General features: G+C 44.5%; 1 protein-coding gene and 1 pseudogene across 1 annotated transcript; both read right to left on the bottom strand.

The window, feature by feature from the left end:
* LOC139306579 (protein NLRC3-like) overlaps positions 1 to 630 on the bottom strand; it is a 204,095-nt pseudogene extending 203,465 nt beyond the window's left edge.
* Positions 631 to 801: 171 nt separating this feature from the next.
* LOC139306569 (protein NLRC3-like) lies at positions 802 to 8,207 on the bottom strand. The gene is made up of 12 exons (XM_070930467.1): positions 8,168 to 8,207; positions 6,370 to 6,500; positions 6,143 to 6,277; positions 5,899 to 6,018; positions 5,364 to 5,483; positions 4,984 to 5,062; positions 4,592 to 4,820; positions 2,622 to 4,425; positions 2,350 to 2,523; positions 1,734 to 1,907; positions 1,529 to 1,575; positions 802 to 1,361 (listed from the first exon to the last, which is right to left on the bottom strand). The coding sequence occupies exons 2-12, from the start codon at positions 6,456 to 6,458 to the stop codon at positions 811 to 813; spliced, it is 3,522 nt and encodes a 1,173-aa protein (XP_070786568.1). The 5' UTR covers positions 6,459 to 6,500; positions 8,168 to 8,207; the 3' UTR covers positions 802 to 810.
* Between the last annotated feature and the right edge of the window lie 7,502 nt (positions 8,208 to 15,709).

Genomic DNA, 15,709 nt, shown 5'->3' with positions numbered 1-15,709 from the left:
TTTTATTCAAATGCAGTCATCAGACAATAGTCAGAACGTGTGGTGAAAATGTTCAACTGAAGTCAAGAGCTAAAGACTGGTTGTACTGGTTATACTGGGCAGCTTTCAGATGTGATAATTTAAATGTATAATGAAGAACGATGCTGAAAAGAAACATACAGGTTTAATAAAACTTCTCTGATAAATAAATACAACGGTCAAAACATGAATCAGCAATATTTGAGTGTTATGGCTGTTAAAACGGGATTTTACCCTTCATCACTTTCATTGAAATCACATTAGGAAGAGATCTCTTCAGGGCCAGTGTGCACAGGAGGAAGAATTACAGCCACCAAGAACCCTTTCAATGTACATGTGGGCATGTCACTGTTGTTCAGGGGCAGACTTGAAAACATGTGAAACTGTCCTTTAACACTAATCTGGCTCTAACCTTCATCATCATTCTGGGACAACATCAACATTATAAAGACAACTGGTCAGACTGGATTTAGTAAGGACAAACATCAGCAGTGAGCAACATGAGGAGGGAAATATGAACATTTAGGTCATATTGTCCAACACTATTTAATACCGACAACACCTTACTGTCTATCACATGAATGTTGTTTCAAATCAACGAGGCGACCCATTGACCGGCCACTCTTGAAGGACACACAGCTGCGTTCAGGTCCAGGAGAGTCTGGTCACAGACTTTCCATAATATGCGACTATCCCGTCATGTGGAAAAACCATGTGGCTGTTTCATCATGGTCTCAGATTCATACAAATGCAAAATCAAGGATTTGGCCTGACAAGAGGAGACTTTCCCTCCTACAGAGAACACAGAGACACTGAGGAACCAGGCAAGAACCCAAACCCAAAGCCAGGATAAACAGGTTCATTGAATGTGTTGTTGAAGGTGTGGAGGTGGATCAGTGTGTCAGAGGAGACTCTGTAGAAAGACAGAGTGCCAGCAGGACAGTCCACATACACTGCTACTCTGTTGGAGGCAGAGGAGGAGGAGGAAGAGGAGGAGAAGATGGATGTTCTTTTGTTATTGTGCCAGACATAGTAACGACCACCATCAGAGCAGATCAGTCTCCAGGACTGATCGTTCTCTCCAAACACACAGTCTTCACTGTCTCCTTTCCTGCTGATTCCTCTGTAACTCATTGATATAGAAACTCTTCCTCTCCACTCGACCTCCCAGTAACAGCGACCAGTCAGACCAGTTCTACAAAGCAGCTGTGGACACCGGTCAAACCTGTCTGGATGATCAGGATGTGACTGATCCTCCTCCACATACGATGCCTTCCTGTTGTTGTCAGACAGTCTGATGTTTCTGTTCACTGTGTTTGTGTCGAGTGTGAGTTCACAGGAATCTGATGGAGAGACCGAGACACAATACAGCTGCAGTTATTAATCTATCATCTGTTCATTATTGACACTTTGATGATGACATCATGATCTGAATGAGTGATGTCACAGTCTGAAGACGGTTGAATGTGTGCTGCTTTGTTTTCATGAATCAAATGAAAGACACACTTACACTTCCTCAGACCTGGTCTCAACCATCGGACTCCAGCAGGCTCCACCCTGAAAGGAGGAGGGGGGTCAGACCAGCACATCCTCTTTCAGCATGGACACATGGACATTACACTACTATGAGAGGAATGTAATGTCCATGTTTACACAGTTATGTTTTTCTGAGATCTGAAACTGACTGTCTGTGGCTGCAGCAGGCCTCTTCATACCTGAGAGTGTCCAGTCTCCAGTGTGGATCTTCCAGTCCAGCAGACAGCAGCTTCATTCCTGAGTCTCCTGGATGATTGTAGCTCAGGTCCAGCTCTCTCAGATGGGAGGGGTTGGAGCTCAGAGCTGAGGCCAGAGAAGCACAGCCTTCCTCTGTGATCTCACAGCCTGACAGACTACAAACACAAAACAACACACATGGCAGATCATCTGAGGGCACTGCTGTGTCAGTCAGAGACAAGAAGAAACTGTCTACATATAAATTAATAAATAAATACAGAAAAGATGTAATGACTGAATCCGGGAGTTAACAGCAGTCATGCCAGCAGCTCTGTGAAACTGTATTTAGACACAAGGGTGTGTTGAGCTAAATGATGACATCAGTATTGCTAATTTGCTAATTAGCAGTAAACACAGTCCAGCTGAGGTATTTCGTTCGTTAAATAAAAAAAGAAAAAGCAAGACAAAATTCCTCATGGAAAGTAATTCTCTGAGTATAGAAACTACTGCCAAAGTTAAGTTAAAGGTCCTTTGACAAATCATATTAGCAGACACAATCCAACACAGGTTAGGTGTTAATCCACTAATGTCAATCAGATTTTAACTGGTAATCCTGACCTGAGAGTTTCCAGTGTACATTGTGGACTCTCCAGTCCAGCAGACAGCAGTTTCACTCCTGAATCCTGCAGGTTGTTGTCACTCAGGTCCAGCTCTCTCAGACTGGAGGACTGGGAGCTGAGAACTGAGGACAGAGCTTCACAGCTTCTCTCTGAGAGGTTACAGCCACTCAGTCTGGAGAGACAACAGAAAGGAAACAAGTAATAAGTTATTTATTTTTCTCTCCAGTTGGACGACAGCAGAGTATTTCTTGATGAATAAATCCCACTTACAGAGCTTTCTTGGAGGTTTTGACCACTGGCAGCAGCCTCAGAAGAGCCTCCTCTGAAGCAGAGTATTTCTTCAGGTCAAACACGTCCAGATCTTTTTCTGATGACAGTAAGATGAAGACCAGAGCTGACCACTGAGCAGGAGAGAGATTATCTGTGGAGAGTTTTCCTGATCTCAGGGACTGTTGGATCTGCTCCACTAGAGAACGATCATTCAGTTCATTCAGACAGTGGAACAGATTGATGCTTTTCTCTGCAGAGGGAGTCTCCTCGATCTTCTTCTTGATGTACTCGACCGTTACCTGATTGGTCAGTGAGCCACTTCCTGTCTGTGTCAGCAGGCCTCGTAGGAGAGTCTGATTGGTCTCCAGAGACAGTCCCAGGAGGAAGCGGAGGAACAAGTCCAGGTGTCCATTTGGACTCTGTAAGGCCTTGTCCACAGCACTCTGGTAGAACTGTGTCTCTGCAGATTCATCTTTTCTTGTTTCAGACTTCTGGGAGGTTGGTTGTTCTTCTGACAGCAGATTGACACCAGAGTCGATGAATGTCAGATGGACATGAAGAGCAGCCAGAAACTCCTGAACGCTCAGATGGACGAAGCTGAACACCATGTCCTGGTACAGTCCTCTCTCCTCTTTAAAGATCTGTGTGAACACTCCTGAGTACACTGAGGCTGCTCTGATATCGATGCCACACTCTGTCAGGTCTGATTCATAGAAGATCAGGTTGCCTTTCTGCAGCTGCTCAAAAGCCAGTTTTCCCAGAGACTCGATCATCTTCTTGGTCTCTGGACTCCAGTGCGGATCTGTCTCTGCTCCTCCATCATACTTGACGTTCTTCAGTTTGGACTGAACCACCAGGAAGTAGATGTACATCTCAGTCAGGGTCTTGGGCAGCTCTCCTCCCTCTCTGGTCTTCAACACGTCCTCCAGAACTGTAGCAGTGATCCAGCAGAAGACCGGGATGTGGCACATGATGTGGAGGCTTCGTGAGGTCTTGATGTGGGAGATGATTCTGCTGGCCTGCTCCTTATTCCTGAACCTCTTCCTGAAGTACTCCTCCTTCTGTGGGTCAGTGAACCCTCTGACCTCTGTCACCATGTCAACACACTCAGGAGGGATCTGATTGGCCGCTGCAGGTCTTGTGGTTATCCAGAGGCGAGCAGAGGGAAGCAGGTTCCCCCTGATGAGGTTCGTCAGCAGCACATCCACTGAGGTGGACTCTGTAACATCAGTCAGGATCTCTTTGTTGCGGAAGTCCAGAGGAAGTCGACACTCATCCAGACCGTCAAAGATGAACACAACCTGGAACTCTTCAAACCTGCAGATTCCTGCCTCTTTGGTTTCAGTAAAGAAGTGATGAACAAGTTCCACCAAGCTGTACTTTTTCTCTTTCAGCACATTCAGCTCTCTGAAGGTGAATGGAAATGTGAAGTGTATGTCCTGGTTAGCTTTGTCTTCAGCCCAGTCCAGAGTGAACTTCTGTGTTAAGACTGTTTTCCCAATGCCAGCCACTCCCTTTGTCATCACTGTTCTGATTGGTTCGTCTCTTCCAGGTGAGGGTTTAAAGATGTCTTCTTGTCTGATTGTTGTTTCTGGTCTGTCTGGTTTCCTGGATGCTGTTTCAATCTGTCTGACCTCGTGTTCATCATTGACCCCTCCAGTCCCTCCCTCTGTGATGTAGAGCTCTGTGTAGATCTGGTTCAGAGGGGTCGGGTTTCCTGCTTTAGCAATCCCCTCAAACACACACTGGAACTTCTTCTTCAGGTTAGATTTAAGTTTATGCTGATAAACTGGAACAGGATGTTCTGAATGAAGACACAACAAATAAGATCAATAAGTGATTTAAAAGAAAATATAACTATTTAATTCCCCTAAAGATTGCATCTATAAACATATTTCCGTCCATCTCTTGAGACATTAGTAAATGTCCCATTTATCCATCATGTTAAATCTGTAGAGAAATCCTCTTACTGCTCTGCAGACAGTCAGCCAGCTCCTCCTGCTTCATTCTCCTCAGGAAGTTCACTGTGATCTTCCGAAATGCTTCTCTGCTGCTCTTCCTCTGCTCTTCATCCTCACCGTCCAACCCCTCCTCATCCTCCCTCTGACTCTCTGAGCATTCTGGGTAATCTGAACTCAGAACCTTCTGGATCTTCTTCAGCTCGTTCTTCACAAAAGTGACAATGTTCTCCTCCAGCAGCTGGAACAGAATATTATATGAATGACACAATCAAACTAAAATCATGGAACCAAACAAATCAGATCCATGTTGGACAGACTGACAGTCCACTGGTCTAAAAGTGCAGCATGGAGATTATTGTGAACAGAATAGATGTAAAAGTACTTGTTGTACTTGTACAGACCATAAATATGGAGTCCAGGCGTGTTTGATGCTGCTGGGCAGGCTGACCACTGGGAACCTCTGAGCTGTCCTGGTCCACTCTGTGGAGGAGTCATGAATTAGCTCACATTATGTCTGTCCACACAGAGACAAACACAAGCTAAATGTCCTTTGAGTTAAAGTGTTGACTACAACATTGAATCAGATGGTTTCCCCTAACATTCAAGTGTCGTACTGCTGATCCCACTGTGAATCAACAGCACAGTCTGCATTATTGTGCAGCTTTCAGTTCACTGTGTTGGTCGAGGTGAACATTGTCTCCTCTTATTAACAGTAATAACAGAATTACAGTTAAAACATGAATCAGAAATATTTTAATTCATTCATTCATTGACAGCTGACCTTTTTGCAGCAGACAGTTGTCCTTTAAAATCAATGTCGCGATCATTTGACCAGTAACTCTTTAAGGACACACAGCTGGGTTCAGGTCCAGGTCCAGGAGAGTCTGGTCTCTGATGGATCCTGACAGAAAAACAAATTAACCAGGGATGGAAATTCACATTTTACCATTGCTACTATTTTAATACTGACAAAAACGAAATGTCTGGCACAAAAATATTGCTGTTTAAAATCAATGAGGCGACCAATTGACCGGTCACTTATGAGTGACACACAGCTGGATTTTGGTTCAGGTGAGAATCCCTCAGCCAATCACAGCTGAGCAACACAGAGCTTCAAAATGTTTTGTCAAACCTGTCATCTTTACATCTTTTCTGTCCCGTCACATGTTGGATGACACTTTTCTACTTTAGTATTGATGAAGTTTTCGTGACGAGTTTCTACTTTAATAAGATGTTACTGCTTCTCGGGAGGAGTTTGTTTTTTCAAATGTTTTGTAATGTTACTGACATTTGAAAGTAACTTGATGTCGACTCACTCTCTGCTTGGGAAAACTTGTCCTTGAAAGAGAAGTGGTGAATCCATGGACCGATTGCTCTTTAAGGACACACAGCTGGGTTCAGGTCCAGGTCCAGGAGAGTCTGGTCTCTGATGGATCCTGACAGAAAAACAAATTATTTGAAGCTCTCATGTTCAGGAAAAATCTTCCTGTGTAATATATAAAATATATAAAATAATAATAATAATAATTAATTAAGAATTAAATTCTAATAACGACTTACTTTTTGTCAGATACACGTCTTTGTTTAAAATCATTGAAGCGTTCATTTGACTGGTCACTCTTGAAGGACACACAGCTGGGTTCAGGTCCAGGTCCTGGTCCAGGTCCAGGAGAGTCTGGTCTCTGCTGCTCTGGGCTTCAACACAACACACACAGAGCTTTGAGAGTGAATAATGATGGTGGAGTGATTTGAGTGCTGAGCTCCGACATGGAGAAGAGTCATCTCACCTCGGAGCTTTGGTCTGGTTGTCATGGTCCCCACGCAGAGTGGTTTTAGATGGAGGGACTGCCTCCTCTCTGTCCTCACACTGACTCATGCTGCTGAACTCACATCCACATCAGCTCACACACACTTTCGTCTGGAGAGGAAACACAAATCATTCATCTGCACATGACTGAAATCCTCCTTTACATCATGTCTCCTGTAAAATATCAGCTGCTCCTCCAGTGATTGGCTGTTATTTCCTGTTTCATATCAGTGTCGGTTGAATGCAGTCAGACAGAGGAAGCTGCCATCAGCTGCTGTAGTTCTGCTGTCAGTCCACTAGATGGCGTCATGAAGCTGCAGTGAAGAGCAGCACACACACGATGATGGTGATGATGATGAATCTGACAGGAAGCTTCACTTTCTTTAATATTCAGTAAATTCAAAACTAAAAGTTATTATTATTCTAATGGACTTCAGCTCTACATGTTCCACATGTTCTAGATTGAACTCCGTTCTGTGTATTTTACATTAAATGATTCTGTTATGTTGCTGTTGTATATATACACGTAACTGTGTGTCTTCCGTGTAAATATAATTGAGTTTTTCTTATTTCTTCCTTTTCTGCTACTTTTTACACTTTGTTCCATTTTATTGTTGTATTCTGTTCTATTTTAATATCTTTAATATTGGTCTCTACATGTTGTGTGTTTCGAGCTACGACTGCATTTCATTGTGTAATCCTGTTTAATGATAATAAAGCTGAACCGTGACAAAGAGCCCAAAGTCCACAGAGGCAGTGCGGTCGTTAAAGTGTCCAATCAAAAATGAACCTTAACTTCAGACAAACTAATATTATATTTCATCTCTGAGACCAAAGTCTATCAGGGTATATTGTCTCTGCTATATTATTATATTCCTGTGTCAGTGTGTTTTTATGTTGCAGCAGAGACAAACAAGACATTATACTGGACTGACATAATGACAAGAAACACTGAACTGAATATGACTGTTATCATTATTAACACATTAATATATAACTAGTATTTTAATAGCTGGTGGAGATGGAGCCAGTTTGAACTGTTTTATATACTTTGAAGTAGTTTCATGTTTAATAGTGAATCATATTTAATAAACTGATCATTTGTTTTTTATTTTCAAATCTTAATCTGAAGTAATAAAATGGAGTGTAGTAAAAAGTAAAATATCTCCATATGAGATGTACTGCAGTAGAACTATAAAAGTACTTCAGTAAATGTACTTTAAAGCAGATAGATCCCTCCAAAATAAAAGACTGACAGTCTCAATTAAGCCCGACATGAACACTTTTCTTTAATTTGATTATTGATCACATTTCAGTTCAAACTGACGTAAAGAAACGACACTAGTTCATGTGTCATATTTATTTTATGAAAACATAAACCGCCCTCTAACCCCCATACTGACTGAAATATAACGACAGACCATTCACCGACACAAACAGCTGTTCTGAAGCCGCCTTTAGTGGCTCAGACAGCGGGAGAGCAGCGGCTCGTCTCCGCCTCCTCCACCGGCTGCTTCAACCATCAGGAAGTGGAGCTACACAGTAATAACGACTCTGTGTTCAACTACTGAGGACCAACTGACTCTACTTCTCCTCTTCTTCCACCGGTTCCACTCACTAATACAAAATGGCGGAGAGCCGTTTGTTATCAAAGTTGTTGACAACCGAGCGGCAGATTTCTGCTGTTTTTACTGCTACAAGCTAACAGCAGTTAGCGCCGACAAGACGAGCAAAGAGTCATTAAAGTGTGAAACAGAGAAACATGCCGGTTACATTACCTTGAAATGGAGGAAAGAAGCAGCGCCAAGAGGACAGAAAGCGAAAGTAAACTTTAAACCGGAAACAGAATGGGAGGGGTGTTGTTGTTCAGTCACTGGAGGCGACATTTTGGAGCTCAGTTCAACTGTCTATGTAGTAGGATAGAAATGCTACATGTTCAGTTTTTATGTGGAAACAGACACCCCCCCTAATTTTTGTCTTATTATTGTATCAATCTAACGCGAACAATGTGAGTCTGAATTTAAGGGTAATACACCTCCATACCAGAAGATGGCGCTCTGATGCCTCTGGATCCAGTAGGGAGACGTTTTAAGAGTTTGCTCTGCTCTGCGCAGCTCAGTAATAAACACGCTGTGGCTGGAGCAAGAAGCTAACTTTAGTCCTCTCTCTCATTAATCCACAGCTGATATTAGGCGACACAGGCCTCCTCAGCTACCGGCCTAGATTTCCCCTAGGTCTGGTGCCGGTAACAATTGGGGGCTCGTCCGGGAGAATCTAGTGTTACGACCTGGTGAAGTCAGTGCCAAGACGGCGTGAACCTGTGTCCAAGGCTTCAGGGAAGGCTGCAACCCAGTGCGTCGTCCAGAGAGCAGAGGCCACCTGTGAAACGTCATGGCTACTGTCAGCCCACGGCGAACGCTGGTCTTCCAGATTCAGAAGAGACTTATCAGTTTGAGTGCAAGTCAGTTACTGACGATTGTGAGTGCTATTGAGGATGGCTATGAATCCAGCGACATGGATGACATGAGTGAACCAGAACTGTATGACCTAATCGTCGATTACATAAGAAGTGAGAAGCTTCTGGCCCTTGAAGATGGAGGCATGGCTCAACTCCTTCACCTTGATGATCTGCTGAGTGACCTGCTGGCTACGGATGCTGAAGTGACAGGAGCCAAGCCGGCCACAGTCCGTGAGGCGGGAGATTCAGCAATCCAGCAACCGGGAGGCTCCACCCCCCCTCATCAGGACCACAACCACCTATACGATCATCCATCTACGTCTACACATCCATCTCACCAGGACAGAGATGACAGAGACAATCATCCACTTTCAGCATGCAGGGGAAGAGACGGCAGCTTGCCTGTCAAGGGTAATGCCTTGTCAGCATCAGCCAAGTCATCCACAGCAGGTGCTGGTGGTGCCCTTGGTAGGGTGAGTCTCTCCTCCAGTATGGGAGATCAAGTAGTGAAGTTGAATGATGTTGCAGCTCTGCTCCCACGTAGAGAGTTTAAGCTACATGGTGGACAAATATCTGATGTTGGTTCTGACATGTCATACAGCAGCCTTTGTAAACAAATTGATGAAGGGTTGCAAGAAGGGTTTGCTGAGCCAGAGGTAATTCGCACTGTGATTAAGATCACCAAACCTGGTACATTCAGAGAGATGTTGTCTAATAAAAGTGACTTAACTGTTGATGAGCTAAAGCGGTTTCTCCGCGCACACATTAGAGACAAAAATAGCACTGAGCTTTTTCAAGAGCTAAGTAATGCTAAGCAGCAAGACAAAGAGAGTCCACAGCAGTTTTTGTACAGGATAATGGGGTTAAAGCAGCGCGTTTTATTTGAGTCACAACAGCCTGGTGCCGAATTTAGCTATGATAAGAGACTGGTCCAAGGTACTTTTCTCCACACACTCTACCAAGGGTTAAATGAGAAAAACAACCATGTCCGACATGATCTCAAACCACTTCTCACAGACTTGCAGGTTACTGATGACTTTCTTTTAGATCAGATCACTAAGTCCACCTGTGAAGAAGCAGAGAGACTGAAACGCCTTGGTACTGTGACAAAAACCAGACCAGTGACTGTGAACACAGCTCAATTGGATGACGGTGACTCAGCTAAACAAGCTAAAGTTGACGCTGAATTAGAGGCTAATCGTACTGCTATTAAAGAACTGACTGCTCAAGTGTCCTCACTGACCAAACATTTGACTCAAATGGTTAGAACTGGTGACAGCGCCACACCTGGGGACCTCAGCTCATTATTGGGCCGTTCTCAGACCATTAAGGCTGAAAGCAGAGGCAGATGCAAAGACTGTGTACAACGAAACCAAGAGAGCTGTCCTCACTGCTTTGTTTGTGGACAAGCGGGACACCGCGCTGTCGGCTGCCTGAAAAGGAAGGTGTCGGGAAACGGGATGAGGTCATTGGAGAGGGGCAGCCAGTGACCATGACAGCCAAAGAGCCCACACCACAGACCACACCTAGCAAACCAATTGCACCGTGTCAACCACTACCAAGGAAACGCCTTGCACAGCTTATAGGAAAACGGTGTATGGTCTCATGTGCTATCAATGGAGTCCCTCTTCAAATGTTGCTAGACTCAGGGGCCCAAGTGACTATGATAGGGAGAGACTGGATGGAAAAAACTCTTCCCAGTGTTAAAATTCAGCCACTTCAAACCCTTCTTTCTGACCAGACTTTGGAGATTTCAGCTGCTAATTGCACAAATGTTCCCTTTGAAGGGTGGGCAGATGTTGAACTCCAGATCTGTAGTAAAAATCAGGGACATGTTGCCATACAAGTACCAGTGTTAGTCAGCCAGAACTGTCTTAACTGTCCTCTCTTAGGCAGTAATGTCATTGCTGAGATTATCAAAACAAACCAAGAACAGAGGGGTGAATCTGATATTTCTGCTCTCCTTAAAGAAGCTTTGAGTGTCTGTGACCGTACAGTAGAAGCTTTAGTTTCTGTTCTCCAGACTTCGAACCTTCAGGAGACCACTTTCGAATGCAGTGTGAGAACAGGGAAGACAGGTGTAACTATTTCTGCCGAGCAGATTGGTGAAGTCAGATGCAGAGTTAGAGAATGGCCGAAAGGCGGGTCTATGCTTTTTCAACCTAACATAATCAGTGACTGTCCCGAGGGATTAGAACTGTTCCCAGCGTTAGTAGATGTTCCTAGTGGGTCTACCAAAATCGTTAAAATCCCCATTCAGAACACCACTAAACATGATATTTACCTCCCCAAGAGAACAGCTCTAGGCATGCTGGAAGAAGTTATTGAAGTGAAACCTGTTAACTGTTTTTCAGATAGTTCAGCGCCTAAGACCCCTCCCACTGTAAGCACATGCTCAGCTCAGCTAAATGCAGAGAAGCAGACGGAGACAAGAGATAAACCGAAAACAAAGAACACGACTGGACAGAAGTGGCACCCTCCTGTTGATGTGTCGCACTTGGATGAGAATCAGCAACAGATCGTCAAGGGCATGCTTTATGACGAGTCTGATGTGTTTGCTAAGGACGATTCAGACATTGACCATATCCCAAGTTTGCTGCTCAAAATCCACCTTAGTGATGAAACACCAGTTCAAACATCGTACAACTCTGTTCCTAAACCCCTGTACAAAGAGGTAAAGGAATATGTTCAGAACTTGCTTGATCACGGTTGGATCAGAAAGTCCACCTCACCTTACTCATCCCCGGTGGTCTGTGTCAGGAAAAAAGACCAAACCTTACGCCTGTGTGTTGACTTCCGGGGTCTGAACCGCAAAACTGTCCCTGACCGCCACCCTCTCCCACACATTCAGGATCTGTTGGATAATCTGGGGGGCTACTTGTGGTTCTCAATTCTCGACCAAGGCAGTGCTTATCACCAGGGTTTTGTTGACGAGAGCTCCAGACACCTAACTGCCTTTAGCACGCCTTGGGGGCTGTACGAGTGGATCCGCCTCCCATTTGGTCTTACAAATGCCCCGGCAGCCTTTCAAAGGTGCATGGAAGGAGTCCTTGATGGTTTGAGGGACGAGTGCTGCTCACCATACCTGGATGACGTGCTTTGTTTTTCGAAGACCTTTCATGATCATGTTGATGATCTGAGGCGTGTGCTCCGCCGCCTTCGAGAACATGGTGTTAAGTTGCGACCAAAAAAATGTGAGTTGTTCAAAAGTCAAATTAGGTATGTTGGACGCTTAGTCACCCGTGAAGGTGTCCAGATAGATCCTAAAGACCTGGAGGCAGTTCAGCATTTGAAGGAAAGAGAGCCCAAGAATGTAGGAGAAGTTCGAGCGCTCTTAGGGTTCCTAGGCTACTACAGGAATTTCATACAAGACTTTTCTAGGATAGCCAGGCCACTATTTCAGCTAATTGAAGGTCCTAAAGACTCTAGTCCGAGAGTCACCTCTGCTAAAGCTAACAAAACCAAGTCTAAAGGCGTAAACAGTGGTCAGCTTTCGTCTAAAACACCTGTCCAGTGGACAGCAGAACACTGTACTGTTGTGTTGCGTCTTGTTGATATGCTCACCAGTCCACCCATTTTGGCCTACCCAGACCTTGACTTACCGTTTGTCCTCCATACCGATGCGTCAAATGAAGGTCTAGGCGCCGTGCTCTATCAGCAGCAGGGAAGCAAACTCTGTGTCATTGCTTATGGCTCCAGAACACTCACACCGGCGGAGAAAAATTATCATCTCCATTCTGGCAAGCTTGAGTTCCTGGCGTTAAAGTGGGCAATTTGCGATAAATTCAGGGATTATCTCTACTATGCCCCAACTTTCACAGTATACACGGATAATAACCCCCTAACGTATGTTTTAAGTACTGCCAAGTTAAATGCAGTGGGGCATCGTTGGGTGGGTGAGTTAGCCGACTTTCATTTCACCATTAAGTATCGTCCAGGCAAGTCTAATGCAGATGCTGACACATTGTCAGGATACCCAGTGCAGCTTAACGATCACCTAAAAGAGTTTACTGAAACAATGCCTCCTGAGGTTGTCTCTGCTATCTGGCAGGGAGACAAAGCTGTGAGAGATAGTGATGTGCCATGGGTTGCTGCGTTACAGCTGCATCCTGACACAGATGACACACCCCAACTAGGCATCCCAGTGATCACTCCAGAAAGTGTTCGAGCTGCTCAGAGAGAAGATGCTCCCATCTGTGAGGTGATAAACCTGAAGAAAAGGGGATGGAATCCTAACAATAAAGATAAAAGACAAATGTCACGAGAAACACGTAGACTTGTACATGAATGGAACAGACTTACACTTGACAAGGGAATACTGTGCAGGCAGACAGGACAAAGGAAACAGTTAGTCCTCCCCTGTAAGTTGAAGTCAATAGTGTTAAAATACTTGCATGATGACATGGGGCATGTAGGCGCAGACAAAGTCATTCATTTAGCAAGAGAAAGATTTTATTGGCCTTTTATGCAACGTGATATTGAAGACTATGTCATACGCCAGTGTCAGTGTGTAAAGCAGAAACGACCAAACGTCCCTGAGCGAGCACCAATGGGCTCAATAACAACCAGTGCTCCCTTTGAGCTTGTCTCTGTAGACTATCTTCATCTTGAACAGAGTAAAGGTGGTTACGAGTACATTTTAGTTCTAGTAGATCACTTTACTCGCTTTGCACAAGCCTATCCGACCAAGAATAAGTCAGGCCGAACAGCCGCTGAAAAAATCTTTTATGATTTTATTCCACGCTTCGGGTACCCTGAAAAGCTACATCATGATCAGGGGCGGGAGTTTGAGAATAGTCTTTTCCAGAGGCTCCAGCAGCTAGCAGGGATAGCACACTCTCGCACAACCCCCTATCATCCACAGGGAAATCCTGTCGAGCGTCTGAACAGGACACTCCTGCAGATGTTGCGCACTCTGCAAGAGGAGAAGAAGGCTGAGTGGAAAGATCATCTTCCTCACATAGTCCACGCATACAACTGCACGAGACATGAAGCAACAGGCTATGCACCGTTTTTTCTACTGTATGGAAGAGCCCCGCGCTTACCTGTGGATTTGCTCTTTGACTTGAAACCTGAACAAAAGTTACAGTCCAAGCAAGAATATGCTCAAAAATGGGCTTCACGCATGCAAGAGGCATACAAGATCGCTTCAGAGAACAGTGGAAAGAACTCAGCAAAAGGGAAAAAGCACTATGATAAACACGTGAAAGGCATGGTGCTACAGCCTGGAGATAGGGTGCTTGTGAGAAATCTGTCAGAAAGAGGTGGCCCAGGCAAACTTCGTGCATACTGGGAAAGGAAAATCCATAAGGTGGTTGAAAAGATTAGAGATGGACCTGTGTAAAGAGTTCAACCAGAAACAGGAGATCGAACATTGCGCGTCCTGCACCGTAATCTCCTGTTACCTGTTAATGAGTTGCCTGTAGAACAAGATGAACAAAGTCAGCGATTGTCTAAGAAAAGACAGAAACAGAGAGACAATCAGAGAAACAACAGTGAGACAGTGGAACAGGAGTCTGAGCATTCAGATGAAGAGGAGGAATACACATATTGCCTCAGAACCATACCTGTGTATGGAAGGAAAAGGCTCAGAACCCCAGTGCCTCAGCCTAATTCGCACAGTGAACTCCGAGCTGTGGCTCCAGAGTTTCAGCCAACGGTACAAGTAACCGAGACAGCTCAAATGCAGCAGCTATCTGAACCTAATGCAGTTGCAGTGCCAGACTCGGTGCAGTTTTCAGCACCTGCCGCTATACCGTCAGCTGAGGAGTTACAGAAGGAGCCCGGAGGAAATGATGCAATGGAGACTGTGGGTTAAGAGGAACAGGTAGCTAGTAGTGAGCCTGCCACAGAGCCACCTGATGAGGAAGTACAGCCGGTGAGGAGGTCAGCCCGAGCAATGAAACCTCGAGAAGTGCTCACATACAACCACCTTGGACAACCCTCATATCAGCCCTGGAGGCCAGGAGCGAACCTGATGTTTGCCTGTGTTCCTTACCCAATGTCAGTTTCTCCAGCTGTTCTTGAAACTTGTTACTACCATTCACCAACTTGGATATACTAGACCCATGACTTCAAAGACTACATTATCCATCTGACTTAACAGATTTTTTTTTTTTTGACTCAAAACATCTTACTTGTGTTAGGTTGGTTCTAGATGTCCGGAGCCATCTCTTGAAGCAGGGGAGAGTGTAGTAGGATAGAAATGCTACATGTTCAGTTTTTATGTGGAAACAGACACCCCCCCTAATTTTTGTCTTATTATTGTATCAATCTAACGCGAACATTGTGAGTCTGAATTTAAGGGTAATACACCTCCATACCAGAAGATGGCGCTCTGATGCCTCTGGATCCAGTAGGGAGACGTTTTAAGAGTTCGCTCTGCTCGTGCGCAGCTCAGTAATAAACACGCTGTGGCTGGAGCAAGAAGCTAACTTTAGTCCTCTCTCTCATTAATCCACAGCTGATATTAGGCTACACAGGCCTCCTCAGCTTGTGTATCCTTTGCTACCGGCCTAGATTTCCCCTAGGTCTGGTGCCGGTAACATCTAACATCATTTATTTATTCTAGCCTGCACAATGGACTATGTTACTCACAGAACTTTGTCGTTATTTCTCAAAACCAACGTATCTCGTTAAAACAAACTTCTCACAATAACAACAAAGTGATGGATGGTATTTAGTTTGTGTCTCATCACCAGTATCTATAAAACTAAATCAAACCATATTTGAATAGCTGATGCTACAGTCTCTCCATCTTCTTGTTTTAGCACCAAACGGAAGTTTCTTGTTATAATAATGTATCAGCTTATCGTGTTATAAAATAAACCTTTATTTTCGCAAGACTACTGCTTCTGTGATA

This window comes from Enoplosus armatus, chromosome 24 (genome assembly GCF_043641665.1).
Source record: "Enoplosus armatus isolate fEnoArm2 chromosome 24, fEnoArm2.hap1, whole genome shotgun sequence".
NCBI lineage: Eukaryota > Metazoa > Chordata > Actinopteri > Centrarchiformes > Enoplosidae > Enoplosus > Enoplosus armatus.
Note: the sequence above shows the minus strand (reverse complement) of the source record. Positions and strands in the feature narration are given on the sequence as shown.

What these genes read in the sequence shown, in the direction of transcription:
- LOC139306569 (XM_070930467.1), bottom strand. Translation starts at nt 6,458, where the DNA reads ATGAGTCAGTGTGAGGACAGAGAGGAGGCAGTCCCTCCATCTAAAACC. An exon ending in AGACGTGTATCTGACAAAAA is followed by an intron (nt 6,019 to 6,142) that starts GTAAGTCGTTAT and finishes TTTTTCTGTCAG; the next exon opens with GATCCATCAGAGACCAGACT. An exon ending in TGTACACTGGAAACTCTCAG is followed by an intron (nt 1,908 to 2,349) that starts GTCAGGATTACC and finishes TTGTGTTTGTAG; the next exon opens with TCTGTCAGGCTGTGAGATCA.